Source organism: Atta cephalotes (assembly GCF_000143395.1).
Source record: "Atta cephalotes unplaced genomic scaffold scaffold00077, whole genome shotgun sequence".
NCBI lineage: Eukaryota > Metazoa > Arthropoda > Insecta > Hymenoptera > Formicidae > Atta > Atta cephalotes.
This window is the reverse complement of record NW_012130141.1, coordinates 316,583-335,870: the sequence shown is the minus strand read 5'-3', so window position 1 is coordinate 335,870 and position 19,288 is coordinate 316,583. Positions and strand designations below refer to the sequence as shown.

Here is a 19,288-nt window from a genome sequence, read left to right as displayed (position 1 = left end):
ATACGAAGTTATTACGTAGAGAGAGAGAGAGATTGAAGTACATAAAATAAATTTGAAATTTTGCATGCTGATTTAAATTTGTATGTAATGCATTTTTAAATAATCAAAGTTTTTTCTTTTTTTATTGTCAATGTTCATTAAATTAGAAAAAAAGTCACCGATACCGACATAGGCTGTTTTTAGATAATATTTCTTAAACAAAAATAAAACTTTAAAAACATAAACTAAAAAAGTGTCTTTCATCAGATAATATAAGCAGTTTTTATAATACTGTTTGCAATTCTGCAATAATTAATTTTTTCGTAAGATAAGCAAAAATGAGCGTCTTACAAAATAAGCTCCAAAATTGACACAGTAGGCAGTAATACTACGTATTTCTATTTTTTTTTATAGGAATTATTTGTATAAAATATTTATAAGTGAATGTTTCTAAAATATTTCAAAATTTTTTCACTTTGTTATAAAATATTTTTATTGAATTATATGCATATTTACTTTATGCTATTCTGCAAGATGCAAATATGTAACGCGATAGTTTTTCAAGAGTTTTTCCATATATGCACGATTGTCTCCAGCTCCAATAGAGTTATTTACACTATAAAGCAACATTATAAAGATTAAATTAGTTCATGATTTTTTTTTACAGATGTGGCGGTTTATGCTGCACTTCAATTTAAAATTTAAAATCGTATTATGAAAAAACTAAGAGAAAAAATAATACCATAAACAAAACTGATTTAGGGAATAACATGCATTTAAAATGACATATTATCAATAATATTACGTCATTTTAAATGTTTGTAATTCCTTAAATAATATTATCAATAATATAGACATTATTATTTAAAAAACAATAAAGAAAAAGGGCTACGAGCCAAAAATTATTTTATAAAATTAAATCTTAATATAGAAGTTTGAACATAAATAAAAGAAACAATCTTTTAGTTGATTTAATACAATGTGCTAGCAATAAACAAATAGACGTTTCGATCGCGATCGAATCATTATCAATGTTAAAAACATATTACAAACGATAAATAATACATAATATAAATTTACTTACTGAATTTCGCTCTTTCTAACGAACGCTGGTAACACAAAAAAATCATTATCCTGTTCACAGTTATAATGTAACTTGGAAAAAATCATCGCATGACAATTAATTGCAGTCAATCGTTGAATTGCTTGAATAATGAAATAATATATAATAAAACTAAAATTTGCAAAAGAAAATCGTAAGAATTTTATTTTCGCATTTATAGAATTCGTTTTTAGCTGATTTGGTGTAGAAACAAATCATACACGAATTATGAATTTGTACTTCTTTAATTAGCTAATTAGATCATGATTTTATTAATATTAATAAATAAATGCAATAGTAAGTTTCTGAAAAATAAGGGGGTGTTCACTTTAGAAGACCTGTCAGTATCGGTGACATTCCTCTAATGTTTATTGAAATTCTACTTTAAACAAAAAATAATTACAGAAGAATAAATGATATTAGGACTACTTACTATTCGTTAAAAGTAAGTTAATCAAAGAAATTATACGTTTATTTTAGTATATTAATTTCTTCCTACGTCATATAAAGCTAATAATTTTTTAAAAACACGTAAGTAAAATATGCGTATGATAATCAAAACAATTTCTTTAAAAACAAGAGAAATATACAGAAGAACATTTACTTTGAAAATTCATCGATGTTAATAATTAATTCGAGATAGATTCGATGTAGTAATATATGTAATTATACAACCATTATTTAATCGAATAATTTTTTTTGTTAAAATGTGATGTCGAATTTACGAAGAGCATTGAGAATGTCCTTTCTGTGAATTTTGATTCTGACATTTACGTAATTCTGCTCATCATCGTCCGACATTGTTGTTGTATCAGAATATTGCATCATCCTTCTGTTGTGATTATTCTGATTGATCTTCAAATGAGTCTGTTTCGATAGGAACTTTAGGGAGGCCATCACATCTGCTACGATATCTCTCGCCATGATCTCTTCGTCTAACGTATTTATGCTCGGGAAGTCTCTAATGATCACCCTTCGGGTGATCTTATCGAGTTGAGTTGTTACTTGGAAGACGGGCGAGGATACTCCGCTTCTTCTGTTATGTGTCACTAAAGGTATTTCAGCCTCTTTGAGATCCTTAATGTTCTTTGAACTGATGATATGATTAATGCGGTTTAAACGAGATTCTATTATCTTCCACAATTTTTTAGCCAATTCCTGAGCGTTCACGTTCACGTTCACGTTGATCACATTCTTGTTCTTGATTTTATCGATCTTAACTGTTCCTGTAAATTGTACTTTTAGTTTTGAATGTAAATAGGTATCTAAATAGGTATCTATCGTTAATAAATTGTCATTGTATGAACAAAATAATAAAACGAAATAATGGATAAACTCGAGCTTTTATTGATGATAATGTTTTCATGTCATCGAATAACATTAACTGTATTATTAACTGTATTATTACAAAGACTAATTCTAATTATATATATGAAATTAATGATTATAACAATATGTGAATATATTATTGTAATCACTGATACATAACATCTACTACGAAATTAATTTGTTTGTAAAAATTATTATAATAATTATTATAATATTCTTATAGATAATTGCGATAAAAAATTAATTCTTTTATCTATGTCTTTATTTTTCTCTTACATTTTCTTGTGAAGTTTGCTCCAAAGAATCCATCTGGAAAGATTTATGAATTATGACATTATTAAATCAGTTATAATTCGTATATGTTACATTGTTTACAAAATATTTAATAATTTTTTGCATTTTAAAATTAGTAATATTCGATATAGATGCTGATGTTCTATTATCAGTATATCGTTAAAGATTAATAATAATAATAAATATAAAAGATTGTTTTTATATACAGAAATAATTTGAAAAGAAACATTAAAGCTTTTTTATTGAGTTCTTAATGTCATATTAATATTATATAATTAATTATTATATAATTAATTATTTTTTTACTTGTTCTTACTTGAGCACAACTGAGCACCACTAGGGTAGCTCACAATATTGATAAGCACGCAATTGTCATAATGTAATTGATACAGATAAAATAATTTGAAACTGGCTTAGCGTGTCTCAAAACGACGAATGCATATATAAACCGACTTTTATATGCAATAACACGATGTGCCGGTGGAATTTTCGGCGCAGTGCAATGGTGCGATATCAAGACCTCAGAAATTAAAGACGGTGCAATTTGTGTTGGAAATTTAATCCAAGCGATAATTCATGATAAATCCAGGCCGTCCGCTTATAGGCAGTTTGTGGACGCACGCAAATCAATGCTGATCAATGAGACGCAATGTTCGTAAGTGCAACTTTCACAAAATGTATCTTTGAATCACAACGGCAATTATCTTTTTGCGCATTTCATATTGCCACGATCATATGTGTAATTTGTATACAAATTAATATGTCATTTAATTTACCTTGACCATCTATCTACTTATATATTCCAGTATTTAATAGATTCATTGTTTTCTTTGTAAATTAATATTATTATTAAAAACGCAGAAAAATACAAAAATGGTAGCTTCACTTTTTGTGTCGTACTCACGCAATTGGCTCTTCTCGATTATTTTTATTTGTCTATAGATTATGGCACATTAAAAACTTAAGCAGTAAGCTAATCAATATTTTTTGCACAATTTGCTATTGTTTATATTATTGCTTTACGGCTTCTAATCTGTAATTGACTAATTTATTATTTATGTCTCACCTACGTTTTTCTATGTGTCATTACCCTATTTCTTTTTATGCATGTATAAAATGTTTATGCATTAAAGATATTTCTTTTTTTTATTAATCTATACATATATTTTTTGACACTTGTAAGCTTTTAATAGATCTAACGTATAAATATGATAAATAGATATAATGTATAAATATATCTTGACTTAAAAGCGAGAATATATTTTTTAATATACAGAATTTTTTACCTAGTGAGAAATGATAATGATTTCGACATCGATACGATGCTTGGTTTGAGATGGCAATTGCGTTACGACAGCTTCGGTTGTTGAAATTGGTTGAATATCGTTGCGTCTGTTACAATCACATTCTTTTTCATTTTTCTTTCTCAAATAGGTTAATCGTTTCGCTGTGTACGTTGCTAATTGTAAAAAAAAAAGCTTCTCATTTTGAGCAACTGAATCTGAATCATTACGTGACGTATTCCAGTCAATATTTGATAAAGAATGTACCTAATAAAAGAAAAAGAATTAATTCAAATATTATAAGTACACGAAATTATTACAAATTGTTATTATATTATTTCTTATAAATATCTTTTATAATTCTATTAAATCAAATAAGTATATGTTTAGAATATAATATAATATACAATATATTTAATAACATAAATTTTTTAAATTGTTAAAGTAAAATGCTTTTTCGATTATATTTAATTTAAGTAAAATTTAAAACTTTAAGTAAAATTTAAAAAAATTTTTAATATTTTATTTAAATTTATTTTACCAAAACGATCAACGCGTTAATAACAAACAAAACAGAACTTCTCGGCCACATTTTACTATTTGGTCCGATAAGCTAAACACAATCGCTTTAAATATGATCGTAAAATTAATATTGAGAATTTCGATGTTGTCCAATTTTAACGACTGTTGTCTTCGCATCACGTTTTCATCTATACTTTATATCGGATGCAATGTCGAGATTTGTTGTATCCGATTTAATTTTTTTACAGCCGACTCTTTCTTTTATTCGCATGTCTCATTATGGACAATCATTAATTAAAACAATGTCAATTTGATTATTTTTATGTATAGCAACTATACAAAACATGGGATAATCACATGGACGATTCACAAACTTTAAGAGAAAATAGATTATATTATTAATTAAATTATCACTGTAAAGATCTTAATAATAATTATTATTTAAAAGTACTTTGCGAAGATCAAATTTAATATTTGCATTGTTTTCTAATATTAGCATTACGATCTAATTTACAAGATCTAATTTACATGAAAATTAAATAAATCAAGTAAACAATAAAACTAAGGCAAGTCGATACAAAATCTATATTATTTAATTAAAATTAAACGTATCAAAATATTTATCAAAATATTTATCGCGTATTACTTCTAATTTCAATAGAACGGAAAGAATTAAAAGTAGTTATTGATATCAATTTTAATTAAGAAGTTAATATCTTAATAATGTTTAATATTTCCGATAACGTATCGCGATTGATCAATCAGTCTGTTCTTCATCGATCATTAACTACGTGAATAAGCTCTCGAGATGAGTGGAGAGGATGTAATAATTACTTCAACGTCCGTTATAACAATAGATGTATTTTCTGCTCAATTACACGTACAAGAGTTCAATCCGGCTGATCTATTTTTATGTATTGTAATTGCATTTATTGATAAATGTTAAAATATATAACAGAATAAGAAGTTTTAGTGGGATAACAGGTATAATCCTCATATCATGAATAACTGATGTCAATTGCTAAAAATATCTCTTATTGAAAGAAAGAACGTTTATTATGCAAAACGTCTACTATAATTTGTGTATATTTTCAGGATTGAAGAGTCACCAAGAAATCTGCGCAGCTTTCATCAGTAGGCAGACACTGTCCGAATGCTTCTAATAATAACGGTTCCTCTATAACTGCTGTCTCATAATCTCGAAATGATATTTTTCCGTCGTGATCGACGTCGAATTTCTTCAAGGCCAACTCCGACAAATCTTTCACTCCTTCGTCTGGATCTTCTTCACCAGGCTGCTTTATCAGGCAATTTCTATGAAATATTTGATTAGAAAATATTTGATTATATAATAATTATGAATAAAACAGATATGATTAAGTTAAAATTTTAATCGCTTTTTACTTGAGCAGCTGAAAGATTTCATCTTTTGTGATGTATCCGTCGTTGTTTAAATCGTACACGTGAAAGCAGAAAACGATTTTGTCACGCAGACTACCTCGCAAGAATACATCTAATCCCATGATCCACGGTTCAAGTCTGATAGCACCTTCGATCTCTCGATCCCAACAGCAAAACAAGCGTTCTACTAGAATGTCCTCGGTGATTACGTGAAACGTATTGTGAAGGAGTTCTCGAAAAATGGTTCTATCGATTCTCTGAGCACACACAATGTGAGTTCGAAGAAATTTTTTAATGTAATTTATATATGTTTCTTATTTGTCTAAATACAAAGTCAACTTTCAATTGCGCGTGGTGTAATTACCTCGACAGCTGGCCTCGATTGTGGCCTTCTGCCGATAGATATCGATCGTCCAACTTGTTGTTGGCTGGAATTGGTAGTCAATTTCTTGTAAAGTTTGCAGAGACTATCCAGTTCCACCCTGACAAAAGAAAATCTTCAAATTAAACGGTAATCAAAATAGTTATATGCGTGATTATGTTTTATTTTATACATTTATGCTACTGAACTAGTATAATTCACAAAGTATTAATAATTTTTATTCTATTGGAGAATATTATTTTTGTAAATCGCATAATTCCATAACTTTTGTCTGTCAGTTCAAGTCCACTTAATTCCATTTGTTTCTCTTTGTCAAATAAATGACAAAATAAAACACTGGAAAATTAATTCAAGAGTCATTGCGATGCGTCTCTGCAAACTCGCCTGGAGAATCTTGTCTTTTTTTTAAGGGATTCGATCACTTTTATGATGTAATTCCTAGCGCCTCCGCCCTCCGGCATCTTTCGGCGACGTCTCCTTCTTGATGACTCGTCCTTGCCAGAAGCAGCGGAGATATGCCGCTTTGAGTTTGTCGACACTCTGCGACCGCTCGTCAAGAAAATGGAAACGCTTTTCATGAACGTCGTGCCGGCACAAATGCTTATACCTGTCCGACCCTCGACATCGATGTCGGCGCCGGCGCTGACGCCCGGCTTTGCCCTCCCATTTGGCGTGACATTTCGTTGTTCAGACATCTCCATTCAGTGACTAAAAGTTCCGAATTAATTGAAATTTTAATTTAGGTTGTTGACATTACAGGTAATTCTAAATTATTCGAACAGTTTTAGCTTTTTATTTGTATAGCAGAATTAAGAATCTCTTCTGACCTATTCTTTAATAATTAATACTTTTTTTGTTTATATATTATATATATATATATACATAATATTAATAATTATAATTTTATTAAAAGGTAAGATAGAAGATATGTAAGTACATATGTAAGTACATAAAGACAAATGTGAAAAACAGCATCAGTAATGTAATACTACTTATAAGTCTAATCTTTTTTAGATCTTTAGTATAGTATAATTAAGAAGAAAATACACAAGTGTAACAATCAAATATCAGTATTAAAAAAAAATCATAAGTCGTATAGAGATAATATCGTATGGAGATATAAGACTTCGTATTACAAAGACAGCTTTGTAATACTTCAATATACGTATAAAAAAAATACAATATTTGAGAATGTAAAAAAAAGAAAAGCAAGATGAATATAATATTACATTAAAAATGAGAAATAATGTAGTGAGAAGCAAGTAATTTAAATAATAAAAGTAGAAGCCAATAAAGAAAAACAAATGTATACTTTAAATGGGGCTTTCATGATTGTAATAAAAATGCAAATCTTAATACTTAATAAGAAAAATTGTATGAAAATAGAAACTGTTACGAACCGATATAGACATTCGAGTCGATTAATCGATAAGAAATAATAATTCATGGGATGGGAGGTGCAGTGGTCCCTTTTTTACAGCTAAAAATTGCAAACAGCCAATCGTAGCTTGTCAAAAGATTGCTTTTCTTTCATGCAACTGAGTTATTATTATTTACGATCATATTTGCGTAATTTCTATGTAACGGTGTTCGTTCATTGTCTTCACTTTTCGTGGCACGAATATTCCAATGAATTTAAATCGTACATTTATGTGCGCGTAACTTAGTCTGCGTGTATAGAGAAAAAAAATTTAGTTAGAAAATAATTTACTTAGAAAGAAAAATATCTAAGATTTATGAATAATGCATAAACTTAGATATTATGCATTTAATATTGTATTATCTATCACTGTACATTGAAATATAAATAATATACGTTGTTACATTGAAATATTAAAAAGTTTATGCCTCGCAGTCGTTTTGCGAGATAAAATGTAAAAACTTTTCTCATTAGGCAATAAACTCGCGCTGTATTTGTGTCTGAAGTAAACCAATTCGTGCATTTATTTAGAATTGTATGATCTGAACACGCAGTGCCAGGTAGAACATGGGAAATAGAAAAAAACTTTAAAGCATATTTTTATTCGTTTTATAACTATTTTATTGAAACTTTAATTTTATATCTGTTTGATTAAGAAGCAATATGATTTCAAGAGTTTGCATATTTTTAAACATAAAATTATATACATATATACTTTGATCAGAAAAGAAAAATTTTATCTCTAACAATTTAATAGTACATTTTTAATTAACTTATAAACTATTTAAATAATCACTTTTAAACGTGAGATCTATTTATGCAAACGGTAATAAAGCGCTTGAAATATGAGATGCAGTTCTCCAAGAGAACTATTATTTTGAATAATGCATGTCTTATCTTCGAGTAATCATCTTTAACAATGTGCCTTGAGAATCGCTCCCATAAACGCGAGACGTCAATTCATAACATAGGAAATTGCAATTTTGAGAAAGCATGATATTAATCTCTGCATGATAAAATCCCTCCTATTTTATTGCGTTACAATAATTTCTTTATTATATGAATCTTTTTTCTTCTATCATTCTTACATGTCTTCCGCTTATTATATAAATAATTTTGTCGAAAGCAATTACGATAAAAATATTTATTCTATATTTGATTCTTACCTATTTTTATTCTGTAAATTGATTTAATATTGTAATTACATATGAATTCAGCAGAATTTTTCAAAGAATGCAATTTCACAAAGATACGAATTAGAATGAGAATCATGATAGCACCCTAAATTAGATCGCGATAATCGACACGTGTGTTCCTGACCTATGGATTCTCAATTTAACTTCTCTAACTCACGATAAACGTAGCATGCATGTGAATTTCGTTTCAATTTACAATAATCTACTATACCTACATTGATCAAAAATAATCTACCTGAAATTGTTAACATTAACTAATTAATTTTCAGATTTTACAGAATTATAATAATTTATTTGATGAAAATATTTCGTCAAGACGTTTTTTTCGAAATTTTGAATTATCAATAATTAATTATTAATAATTAATTATTAATTACGAATAAATATTGATATAAATATGAATATTTTCAATTAAACTAATTCAATTTAAAAGATCTAATTTCTAAATAGAAGCACAGTGATAGTGCTAAATAATTGCCATTAAAAATTGCACTTTTCATTATTCGGCAAAATATTATCACTAAAAAATTATGTCAACAAAGTGCACTGTGCAATTGAAGGCATTGCAGGAGGTCTTGCAAGTAGAGATCATCTTCTTCATACGAGGATGACTCGAAATGTTAAAATGTAATGGAATATTGTTTAAACAAAATTTACTGCCTTTTGTTTGTGTCATATGCGTTTAATATGATATTGGCAAGTTCGATTAAATTGGAAAAAAACTTACCAATTAATGACAAAGAACTGCTTCGTCGCGACGAGGATTCCGTTGTCAGCGGTGACTATGTATTATCGACCAAACGTATCAAATGATGTGGCTGAAAAACATTTTAACATGATATCTAGCAACAGATCGGATGAATATATCGCAGTTGTATATTTAATACATGACAAGACGAATCACTACAATAAAATTAGATATTAAACGATATTGATAATATATATTTGTTCAATATTTTATTATAACGATATTTATTTGTTTTTTCATATTATTCATTAGTTTATTAATTACAGTAGTCAGTAATGTTATACATTTATAAGTTTAAGTAAATTTATTATAATACCATATGGTTAGATTTTTCGTAATATTTGAGCATACAGAAAAAAATTTGTTTTACATAATCGCTACTTATTTGACTGATCAACGGGAGAAATATCAACATCAGAATTCATTTCTAAAATGGTTGTTGCCGTTGGATGATGTTTTCTGAAACGTTGAAATTAGTCATTAATTATTCAGTGTTGACGCAGTCTGCATTTCTTATAATTGTTTTTTTACGCCTCTCATACTTGCATAACTTGTCTAAATATTTTCGAATGTGCACCACTTGACGTTGAATATCAATCAGCATATTAGTCATCCATTCTTCTGATGTTGCGAAAGTCACGGCTCGTTCTACAATTAATTTTAAAATATTAACTTTTTTTTTAATTTTTACAGTATTTTATAATATTTATTTTATATATATATATATATATATATATATATATATATTAATTTCTATATAACTTTATATTTTATTTAAATATATCCAGACTTATTAACGCTAATAATATTCTTTGACATCGGGACATATTTTGACTAAGATTTTCGATTACTTACTGATTCGAACGTGCTCATTGGTAATCTCCTCATCCTGAGTATCAATCTCCTTTATAGTATTGATTAGACCTTTTATATTGTTAACGTTATTTAATGCCTGCAAGGTAGAGTCTGTATTGTTAAGTTTGTCATTCTTAATTCTCGATTGCTCTTGGACAAGTTGTTCGATAATCGAGCTTAGCTGCTTTAAAAATTGTTTCTGAAATGAATAACAATATTCAGGTTTAAAGATTAAAGGTAACGTTTGTACTAATAAATTGCGTATTAATCGATAATATATAATTAATTCATTCGTTTAAATTACGGTACAGCGTATTATCGAACTTTGTTTATTATCTTTGTTCTCACTTATTTTTATGGCAAAATTAATAAGTTTTCCAAAATTTACCTCGTATGCTGCTATTAATTCTTTTAGTTGCTCCGGCGTGTTTACGGAAATTGATTCGTCTGTCAAATTAAAAAAATTATGCGATGTAATATTCTGTATCGATTCAATAATAGTATATCCTAATTTGATGTATTCTGAATTATAATAGATATGAATTTCTATGCAGATTGCACTTTCTTTTCTCTAATTAGTGAATAAATTACGATAAGCAGAAATTGCTCGCGTAATAATTATATATTACATGCTACTGTTGTGTATGGATATTTAATATCTATCTCTAATATGAAACATGAAATGCAAGTTCTACCTGCTTCTCTCACGCTTGAAAGCGTGAGCGAGCGGCACTGCGCCTGAAAATGAAATTCAGAATAAAATTATAATATATTTAATAAAATTCTAAAATATTCAAGTATGTATGCAAGATCTAATTTTCAGATAACAAAGAATCGGAGAGATATATACTTTCGAAAAACTTTAATCTTAGAAACTCACTTCAATCGCGAAGGCAGCAAATGTAATTATGAAGAACTTCATCTTCATTTGTCGATTGTTCGCGTAACTTTACTAAGTGAACTCTAATGAGATCGTCTAATAAACGAGACCGTTTTATAGGCACCGTGTGCGAACGAAGGCACATGCACATGTGACGTTTTCCAAAACATTTAATGAAAACATCCGGCGAGGAATAAACGAACGTATCGTTGTGTATCGAAAACACGTAAAGTCACGCGAGTGCATAGATTCACGTGATTATTCTGCATGATGAGATATAATTGTATTTAATATTACCGGGAGCAACAGTATCTTTATTGTTTAAATATCGATATATTACGTCTAGAATATTAATATTTTCCGAGTAGAATATAATGGATTATGAATAAGGGAATTGTCAATGACGTCTGACGCGTTGTTCCCGAATTTGCACAGAATGACAATTATTTTTCAATGGCTGTCACGTTTTCTGAATATAAAATTAAGTGTGATTTGCATTCATGGACAACTGATTGGATTGAAGTATGTAAATCAATGGATCAATCTGGATTATTTGCTAATCAATATAAAACAAATATGGAAAATAATAACGCTTAATAACATATTAAATTTAAAATTCGCAAGATGAAATGATTACTATATTGATTGCGATTTACAAAATAAGTCAGATATATAATCGGGTTTCATATTTTGTGTAAATAAATTTATTTGGTATGAAAATATGAACTTTTGTATATATAATAAATGCACAATTATAATTTATTATATTACATCTTATATTATATATTATTATGTTACATGTCCATTCTCAATGAGCAGTGGCCATTTTTTTAAGTCCTTCATCGTCCATATCTATTGCAATCAAAACATATTATTGTAAATTACATGCTAATAAAATTTTATTACATAATAACATTAATGGGGTTGCAAGATCACAAAGTATCATACAATTATAATTAATAATTAAGATTATATCTAAAATCTTTTTCTTTACATTTTACAATTAATGATTTTTTCTACGAGTTTGACTTGTTAAAGATTCTCATTAATCGATTTGTGATATTTACCCAGAATTAGCAAACGCAGTCGCGAAGGAACCGCTGCCGAATGGCGTGCTTATTGAACCTGCATGGGCTGCACTATTGGCGAATCCGCCACCGTATCCTCCGCATCCTCCTCTGCATCCGTAACCTCCGCGATGTCCTCGGTATCCTCCATAACCATGATGATGACCATGGTGATGATGACCTCGAAAACCGCCATATCCGCCAAATCCGAAACCACCGCCATATCCACCGTATGCGGTACGTTTAAGACGAGCGGGTTCCGACTCAACTGTTCTGGCTATCCATTGAAGATCTGAATGAGAACCTTTAGATTTGAATTTTAATTCAATTAAAATTCAGACATCACTTCTCAATAATAATTATATTATTAAATCTAGAGAGATAACTATTAATAACGATTTGTTTATTTATTTGTTGAATTAAATTTGAAATTGTTATTTCAATTTTAAAAGAAATTCCAAACAGAAAAATTTTATACAACTCCCTGTTTTAACTATGTATTTTTTCAATAAACAGTGAGTTGTACAACGTAAGATAAAATTGATCAAAATGTTGGCGTCAACATAAAAAGTAGATAAACTGGTTTCTTATTTGTGTCGATGCAGCATTAACATGATGCGCATTGTATATTAAAATCAATATCTCAAATTATTATAAAATTTAAAAAAATTGCACGCATGTTTTAGAAATAAATTTCTATTTCCTAAAGCTTCCAAATTTGCAAGAGTTACACAAAACATCTTTGCTTAAAAATAAATAGAATTTAATTTATTTCGCAATCTTGATACAAAACCGATAATATGTTAAAATTTGATTTTCTGCAATATTTTCACGAACACCATTTTTGTCTTTACCTTGAAGTTGCGGTGCTGGTAATGCTACTACAACTGCGACAAGCAGTGCAACGAATAAGAGGATCCTTGACATTCTGAAACTGATCGTGCAACTAAGGGTATTCAGTGCCAAATGACGATGAGAAAATCGGTCAGGCAGTCTTTATATATACGAAACCCGTTCATATGTTCCGGGATATCCCAACGACGCGCGTTTACGCAAATACGAAACGGGCAGTTTGAATCGCGTCGAATCGGCCGCATATCATTAGCACGAACAGAATGAACCTCTCTTTTATCGTTGTGAAGTTGATGATGCGCCGCTGGCGCTGTGTCCCTGGAACGACTTCCGTGCTTCACTCAGTGAAACGTCATTTCGTGACAAGTCCAGCAATCCTCGGTATAGCTTGGTAGATCGTCTTAGTTCCCAAATTGCAAAAGAAGTGCGAAAGAATACAGGTAGATCACTAACAAGATTTCTTTATAACAGTGATTAATTTTTTAATCAACATTAATTAACGATTTTTATTTAATAATTACTAATCTTGTAATAATTATTATAATTATTGTGTGTCAACAACTAAATTTCTAAATTAATTAATTAATCAGAAGTAATCAAAGTTTCTAAAGTAATAATTTTAATTGAAATAATTTAATACCGTATAGGAATTTATTATTAAATAATAATTAACAATGTTCTGATAAGTTTAGAAGATTTTTACTTTTATACAAAGATTGTCTCACATAAATTCTTAATTTTTAATTCTTAAAATAGAATAAAGCTGAAAAGTTTAGGAACTGCTGATCAAAATAATCGTGCTAACTGGTTTTTAATAGTAGAATTATAATAAATAATCAGTTGTGGTAAGGTCAGGTTGAAGAGGCAAATGAGACATTGTAGATCTGAAGAGAGTTCAATGAATAGCATAATGAAAGTTTCTATGAAAGAAGACGTGAGTATCAATTTTGCCTACGTAATTAATATTCGATACGCTGTTCATGTTATCGTCGATATTTTATCCTTAACAGAACATGTTAAAATATTTTTGCCATGTTTATAAAACTGTGTGATAAAAATTCTTATAACGAAATAATCATAAGATCATCATAATATATAACGTAAATTCTATGTTCAGAAAGAACGATATTAACATGAAAGAAATCGCGATTACAAAATCCAACATTCGGAAAATGTGAAAATAAAAACACGTTTTTAATTATTAATCCTTTTGACCTTCAAACTTCTTGCATTCTATTGTTGCATAACTAAGTATTCAAAATATCATTTCTCAACTGTTGTCGTGCATATAATCATCTTTAGATTCATTGTCCAACATTAATTACGCTTGGTCACCGGAATAGCCGGTTAGCTTAAAGAACCGTGAAATCTTGCTTGCCTAGAGAATACATTAACTAATCTTGGTCAATTGGCCTTGGTTTTTCTCGGGACTTCACAATCTTAGGTCGATGAACGAATACACTTCGGAATTCCCATCTAACAATAAATACTCTGTTCATCCATTATTAACACATAAAATAATTTTTTGATTAAAGATCTATTTAACAAACTACGTAACTCAATCAAAGTTTCTCTTGAATCACAGTTTTTCTTTTTAATATATATTTATGTTCTAATTAATCATTGATAGATTTAAAATCCTGTTGATCAATTAATTCAATTAATTAAAATTGAAAAATGATTCAAAATGTATGCACACACACACACACACACACACACACACACACACACACACACACACACACACACACACACACACACACACACACACACACACACACACACACACACACACACACACACACATATGCACACATAATATTTACTTTTAATCCTTACAAACTTATTTATAAGACTTTGCAATAGTCTATATATTTGTTTACAGATGGTTATCAAAGTTTTAAAAGACTTACTCGGAATTTTTAATATATATTAGTTTAAAATCTTGAAGATATTATATAAATAAAATCAGAGGCATAATACTAGGGAATTTTATTATATAGATAAAATTAGAAAATATTCCGATGACGTAAATTATATATAAAATTGCTTTAAATAATTTTTTAATTAGCAAATACTTCAAAAACACATTTACGAACGGAAATCCCCATTCCATTCTAATGTAGATCGAAATTATTAGCATAGTACCCCGCATAATTGTCATGTTACATATTTACATTGTATAAGAATCACTGTAAAAGAATTATGACCTGACAGATTTATTTAGACCGGAAAAAGTATATTCGTACAATAAATTCACATGTTCTTTGCATCATACTCAAACAGAATTATTTTAAAAGTTACATCACGCTTAAATTTGGGACTTCCGACGATAGGTATTGTATTCGCAACGTTCGCATATATTATTATTCCTTCCAAAGACAAGTGATTGCAATTTTGCATGAGAATGCAAGGTGATCTTATAATTTTGCAGTCACCTATCTATTTTAATCTTATTCTTAGTCTTTTTGAAACATAATTTTTCCGACAAGTGCAAACAATTATTGTTGTATTTACAAATTATAACAATTATAGACATAATAAGCGGGAATTTTCTTGCAAAAACCGATGTCAACTTTTTATATGTCTGTTTATTAAACCATTTAATAAATTGATCGTTTCAATTTTTTATTTTTCTAAAAGTTAAAAGCAATTTTGTCATTGCACTTATCGTAAATTTAAAACGCTGCACAAAACTATTTCAGTATAAATTTCGTTGAATTGAATCAAATCTTTTCAATTATTTATTTTTATTAATCATAATATTTCCCGACAAATATCATTTATTTTACTAAAAATTTCTTAATTAACACATCATTATATTATACAGTGAAGGTTGCAATAGAGAATATTATTTTATACAGTCGTTGATATGTTAAAATTGAAGATTTCTGTTTATACCGATTTTTTAATCAATTATACACATAAATTTGCAGCTTTTGATAAAGTATGTTAAAAATGTTAATGTAGTTTGACCGCATACATATACTTCATCTATCTGTTGTATGATAACTAATATGATAACTAATCTTTTTTATTATGGATTAATTTATTATGGATGATTAATAATGTACTTTGTTTTGAATAAATTTTAAAACGACGCATGATAAAAATAAAATTAATCGTGAATTGTTTTTAGAATGCGCGTCATATAATAATGAACATGTCTCAACTTCGAATTATATGTTTATAATAAAATTTGATATATTATATTCGCAAAATTTGAATTTTCTTTGAATTTTATGTAAATAAAATGCGTATGTTATATAATTGTCATAATATAATATAATTTATTTATATTTAGAAAATCAGAAGTCCAAAAAAATATTTTATTTTAATATCTTTTTATTCTATTATAATTTACATTTACAAAAGACTTAATAGATATAATAAAAAATAGATATAAATTGTTGAATGTATAATATAAAAAGAATATTTATTTTTTCATTAAAAAATTCATTATACATAAATCAATTTTATTATTTGAATTTGGATTTTTCTCGAGTTAGTCGGATACTTAGATTTCTAGATTTTTATTTTAGATGATACTGTAATGTTTAATAACAATTTATAATTTACAAAAATATAAGCTACGATTGCAGATTATGCTAGTTTACTAAGTCTTCTTATATTATTATAAATTATGATTGCATATTCCACAAAGAAAGTACTAGACATATTTAATTTTTTAACTGTAATTTGATAAATATTAATGGATGTAAATGAAATAAATCATCTAAGATTTGTTAGCTTAAACAGTTACAATCTGTCTGAAAGTTTACTATAAAGTGATACAGCAATAATTTAAAGCTCGATATAATCTAGATACTAAAATTGCAAATTTGTGTTAATGTCTACTTAACAATGTATTTTTACATAATAAATTGCACATTCTTAAAAACAAATTTAATATTGCTCTTAGTTTTGCTTTTTCGTCGAAAATTCTTTTGTGTATAATTTGATATTTTTTTTATATCTGAGATTTAACAAATATTTAATAAAACATGTAAAAAGACTTAGCAATTACGAGGATAATGTACGAGTTGTCCAAAAAGAGATTGTCTTAAAAACTTCTTATTAGGCAAATTTACTTTGTTAATTCGCTGATAATATCAATCACTTTAATAATTATTCCTTATATGGCTGCGGGCGTTGTTTCTTTCTAACAAAAATACAAATAAAAAATGTATTAATTTGTATTACTATACATTTACTTATATATTTATTCTTATTTCTTCTATCTTATCTAGCGATTTATTTAAATAAAGATAATTTTTCTTTACTAATTCTTTATTAATTCAAATACTTGAATTAATTCAGTATATTTAAACAATTTAAGAGAATCTTTTTTTCCAATGCGATTAACGAACTACAATAACTTGTTTTTCATCGTAATGTTTCTTTAAGAAGGAAAATAATCAATAGAAGGAAAATATAACTTACCCAGTTGGAGATCCGCCATAAGCAGTAGCTACTGAGCTAGCAACTCCGCCTTTTCCTGTAGAGTAACTATTTGCAATGGCAGTGATAGCACCAGGAACAGATCCGGAAGATCCAGCGCGAGTAGCCAATCTTGGGAAGCTGAAGACCATAGGGAAGAAGTTGTTTAAATGAGGATATTTCTGACGGCGTCTGTTGCCCTTAAAAGGTACAAACGGCACAACCGGTTCATCGTCTTCCTCATCGTCCACCTCATCCTCATCGTCGTCATCATCGTCAGTGTTGATAGTTACGGGTATCTTATGCGTTTTCTTGGTATGATGTATCTTTGGTCGGGACGCCTCCGTGGCAGTAAATGGCTTTTCCGTCGGTTGGGCAATCTCTGTAGTTAACGGAATCTGCTCCAATTCGTGATGCCCCTGTAAGAGTAATATAGATTTCCATGTCGTATTTCATAGAGAACCATTTATTAAATAGATCGATATTTATAATCTTACAAAAATTCTATTTCGTGAATGTATAAAACACAAAAATGTAAACTGATCTCATAATTTTAAATAATTTTAACGTCAAACATCTAAAATTGATTTTGCTACAAATTATGGACTTACTATTTTATTTTTTTCAAGTTACATTTAAGAATTATTTTCACGTTTATACCAAATATAAATCTCATCAAATCATTGTTGGGAGCTCACCTGAGGGGTCAAAGAATCCTGATGGTAATGATCGTCGGGATGAAGCTGTTCCTCCTCATCATGATGTTCATGATGCTGCTCTTCCTCAGGACGATGCACCTCATTTCGATGATATTCGCGTTCCTGCTCTTCAGGCGCCGGCGCCGCCTGTGCCTCGGCGCTAGACACTTCCGATTCCTCGATTGGTTCCGGGCCACCTTTGAGATGCGGCGTGTGCATACCACCGAAGAAAGCTTCGCCACTCACAGCATTTCCTTGTGCGAAGACGCCTGTTGCCTGGCCACTGTTATTCGTGCGACGTATCGGTCTGTAATAACCGGTGAACATCATCGTCCTGTGTGGATAAGGACGCACGGCTGTCCTCTTTTCTCTCAGAAACATTACAGGATTGTCGTAAGTGTCCAGCGTCACAGATACTGTAAATAATACAAATTTTTTAATTTAATAATAAATAGGTATTATATTATTTTTTATAAATCTTTAGCTTCGTTTTTAGGAAACAGATCTTATATCTTTTTATATAAGAATTATAGAACAATAATAAAATTTACAGAATAATTATTGTTATTTACATTTGAAATTATCGGGATGTTTTATTTATTACATAATTTTATTGTACCTATTAGTTTCTATATTAATTACATAACATTTAAAAAAGTTGGAAATCTTTTTATAATTTAGTTTTTCATGCTATGCACAAAATGTTTTTAAAATCTTCAAGAAATATTTCAAATTAGTATATTAACTCTAGCGCTTACTAGGCTCAGTCGGAATCACCCTTGACTCCGCTATCGCGATCGACGCCATCGCAATTAGAACAAAACTAATGTAGTTGACCAT

The 19,288-nt window shown here is 28.7% G+C and overlaps 5 protein-coding genes across 5 annotated transcripts in view; all 5 read right to left on the bottom strand.

The window, feature by feature from the left end:
• LOC105624425 (putative uncharacterized protein DDB_G0282133) overlaps window positions 1-3,080 on the bottom strand; it is a 4,482-nt gene extending 1,402 nt beyond the window's left edge. Inside the window, 2 exon segments of the mRNA XM_012205790.1 lie at window positions 1,850-2,301; window positions 3,011-3,080. Coding sequence (XP_012061180.1) covers window positions 1,850-2,301; window positions 3,011-3,080 — 522 coding nt within the window.
• Window positions 3,081-5,600: 2,520 nt separating this feature from the next.
• On the bottom strand, window positions 5,601-6,993 carry LOC105624423 (EF-hand calcium-binding domain-containing protein 1). The gene is made up of 4 exons (XM_012205789.1): window positions 6,677-6,993; window positions 6,275-6,392; window positions 5,914-6,167; window positions 5,601-5,823 (listed from the first exon to the last, which is right to left on the bottom strand). The coding sequence occupies exons 1-4, from the start codon at window positions 6,991-6,993 to the stop codon at window positions 5,601-5,603; spliced, it is 912 nt and encodes a 303-aa protein (XP_012061179.1).
• Window positions 6,994-10,033: 3,040 nt separating this feature from the next.
• Window positions 10,034-11,439, bottom strand: LOC105624422. The gene is made up of 6 exons (XM_012205788.1): window positions 11,392-11,439; window positions 11,207-11,249; window positions 10,816-10,958; window positions 10,512-10,710; window positions 10,199-10,304; window positions 10,034-10,115 (listed from the first exon to the last, which is right to left on the bottom strand). Exons 1-6 carry the CDS (start codon window positions 11,437-11,439, stop codon window positions 10,034-10,036), a joined length of 621 nt encoding a protein of 206 aa, XP_012061178.1.
• Window positions 11,440-12,079: 640 nt separating this feature from the next.
• Window positions 12,080-13,385, bottom strand: LOC105624397 (cold and drought-regulated protein CORA-like). Its single transcript, XM_012205765.1, has 3 exons — window positions 13,313-13,385; window positions 12,459-12,762; window positions 12,080-12,243 (listed from the first exon to the last, which is right to left on the bottom strand). Exons 1-3 carry the CDS (start codon window positions 13,383-13,385, stop codon window positions 12,231-12,233), a joined length of 390 nt encoding a protein of 129 aa, XP_012061155.1. The 3' UTR covers window positions 12,080-12,230.
• Window positions 13,386-17,438: 4,053 nt separating this feature from the next.
• Window positions 17,439-19,288, bottom strand: LOC105624395. Its single transcript, XM_012205763.1, has 4 exons — window positions 19,207-19,288; window positions 18,449-18,864; window positions 17,754-18,169; window positions 17,439-17,472 (listed from the first exon to the last, which is right to left on the bottom strand). Exons 1-4 carry the CDS (start codon window positions 19,286-19,288, stop codon window positions 17,439-17,441), a joined length of 948 nt encoding a protein of 315 aa, XP_012061153.1.

Excerpts from the sequence above, each read along its gene's own strand:
- LOC105624423 (XM_012205789.1), bottom strand. The coding sequence starts at position 6,993 with ATGGAGATGTCTGAACAACGAAATGTCACGCCAAATGGGAGGGCAAAG. Across the intron at positions 6,393-6,676 it reads AAAAAGACAAGATTCTCCAG|GGTGGAACTGGATAGTCTCT; the intron begins GCGAGTTTGCAG and ends TTCTTTTGTCAG. Across the intron at positions 6,168-6,274 it reads AATCGAGGCCAGCTGTCGAG|AGAATCGATAGAACCATTTT; the intron begins GTAATTACACCA and ends GTGTGTGCTCAG.
- LOC105624422 (XM_012205788.1), bottom strand. The coding sequence starts at position 11,439 with ATGAAGATGAAGTTCTTCATAATTACATTTGCTGCCTTCGCGATTGAA. Across the intron at positions 11,250-11,391 it reads TTGCTGCCTTCGCGATTGAA|GCGCAGTGCCGCTCGCTCAC; the intron begins GTGAGTTTCTAA and ends TTTCATTTTCAG. Across the intron at positions 10,305-10,511 it reads CAATGAGCACGTTCGAATCA|AACGAGCCGTGACTTTCGCA; the intron begins GTAAGTAATCGA and ends AATTAATTGTAG.
- LOC105624397 (XM_012205765.1), bottom strand. The coding sequence starts at position 13,385 with ATGTCAAGGATCCTCTTATTCGTTGCACTGCTTGTCGCAGTTGTAGTA. Across the intron at positions 12,763-13,312 it reads ACCAGCACCGCAACTTCAAG|GTTCTCATTCAGATCTTCAA; the intron begins GTAAAGACAAAA and ends TCAAATCTAAAG.
- LOC105624395 (XM_012205763.1), bottom strand. The coding sequence starts at position 19,288 with ATGGTCAACTACATTAGTTTTGTTCTAATTGCGATGGCGTCGATCGCG. Across the intron at positions 18,865-19,206 it reads GGTGATTCCGACTGAGCCTA|TATCTGTGACGCTGGACACT; the intron begins GTAAGCGCTAGA and ends TATTATTTACAG. Across the intron at positions 18,170-18,448 it reads AGGATTCTTTGACCCCTCAG|GGGCATCACGAATTGGAGCA; the intron begins GTGAGCTCCCAA and ends TTACTCTTACAG.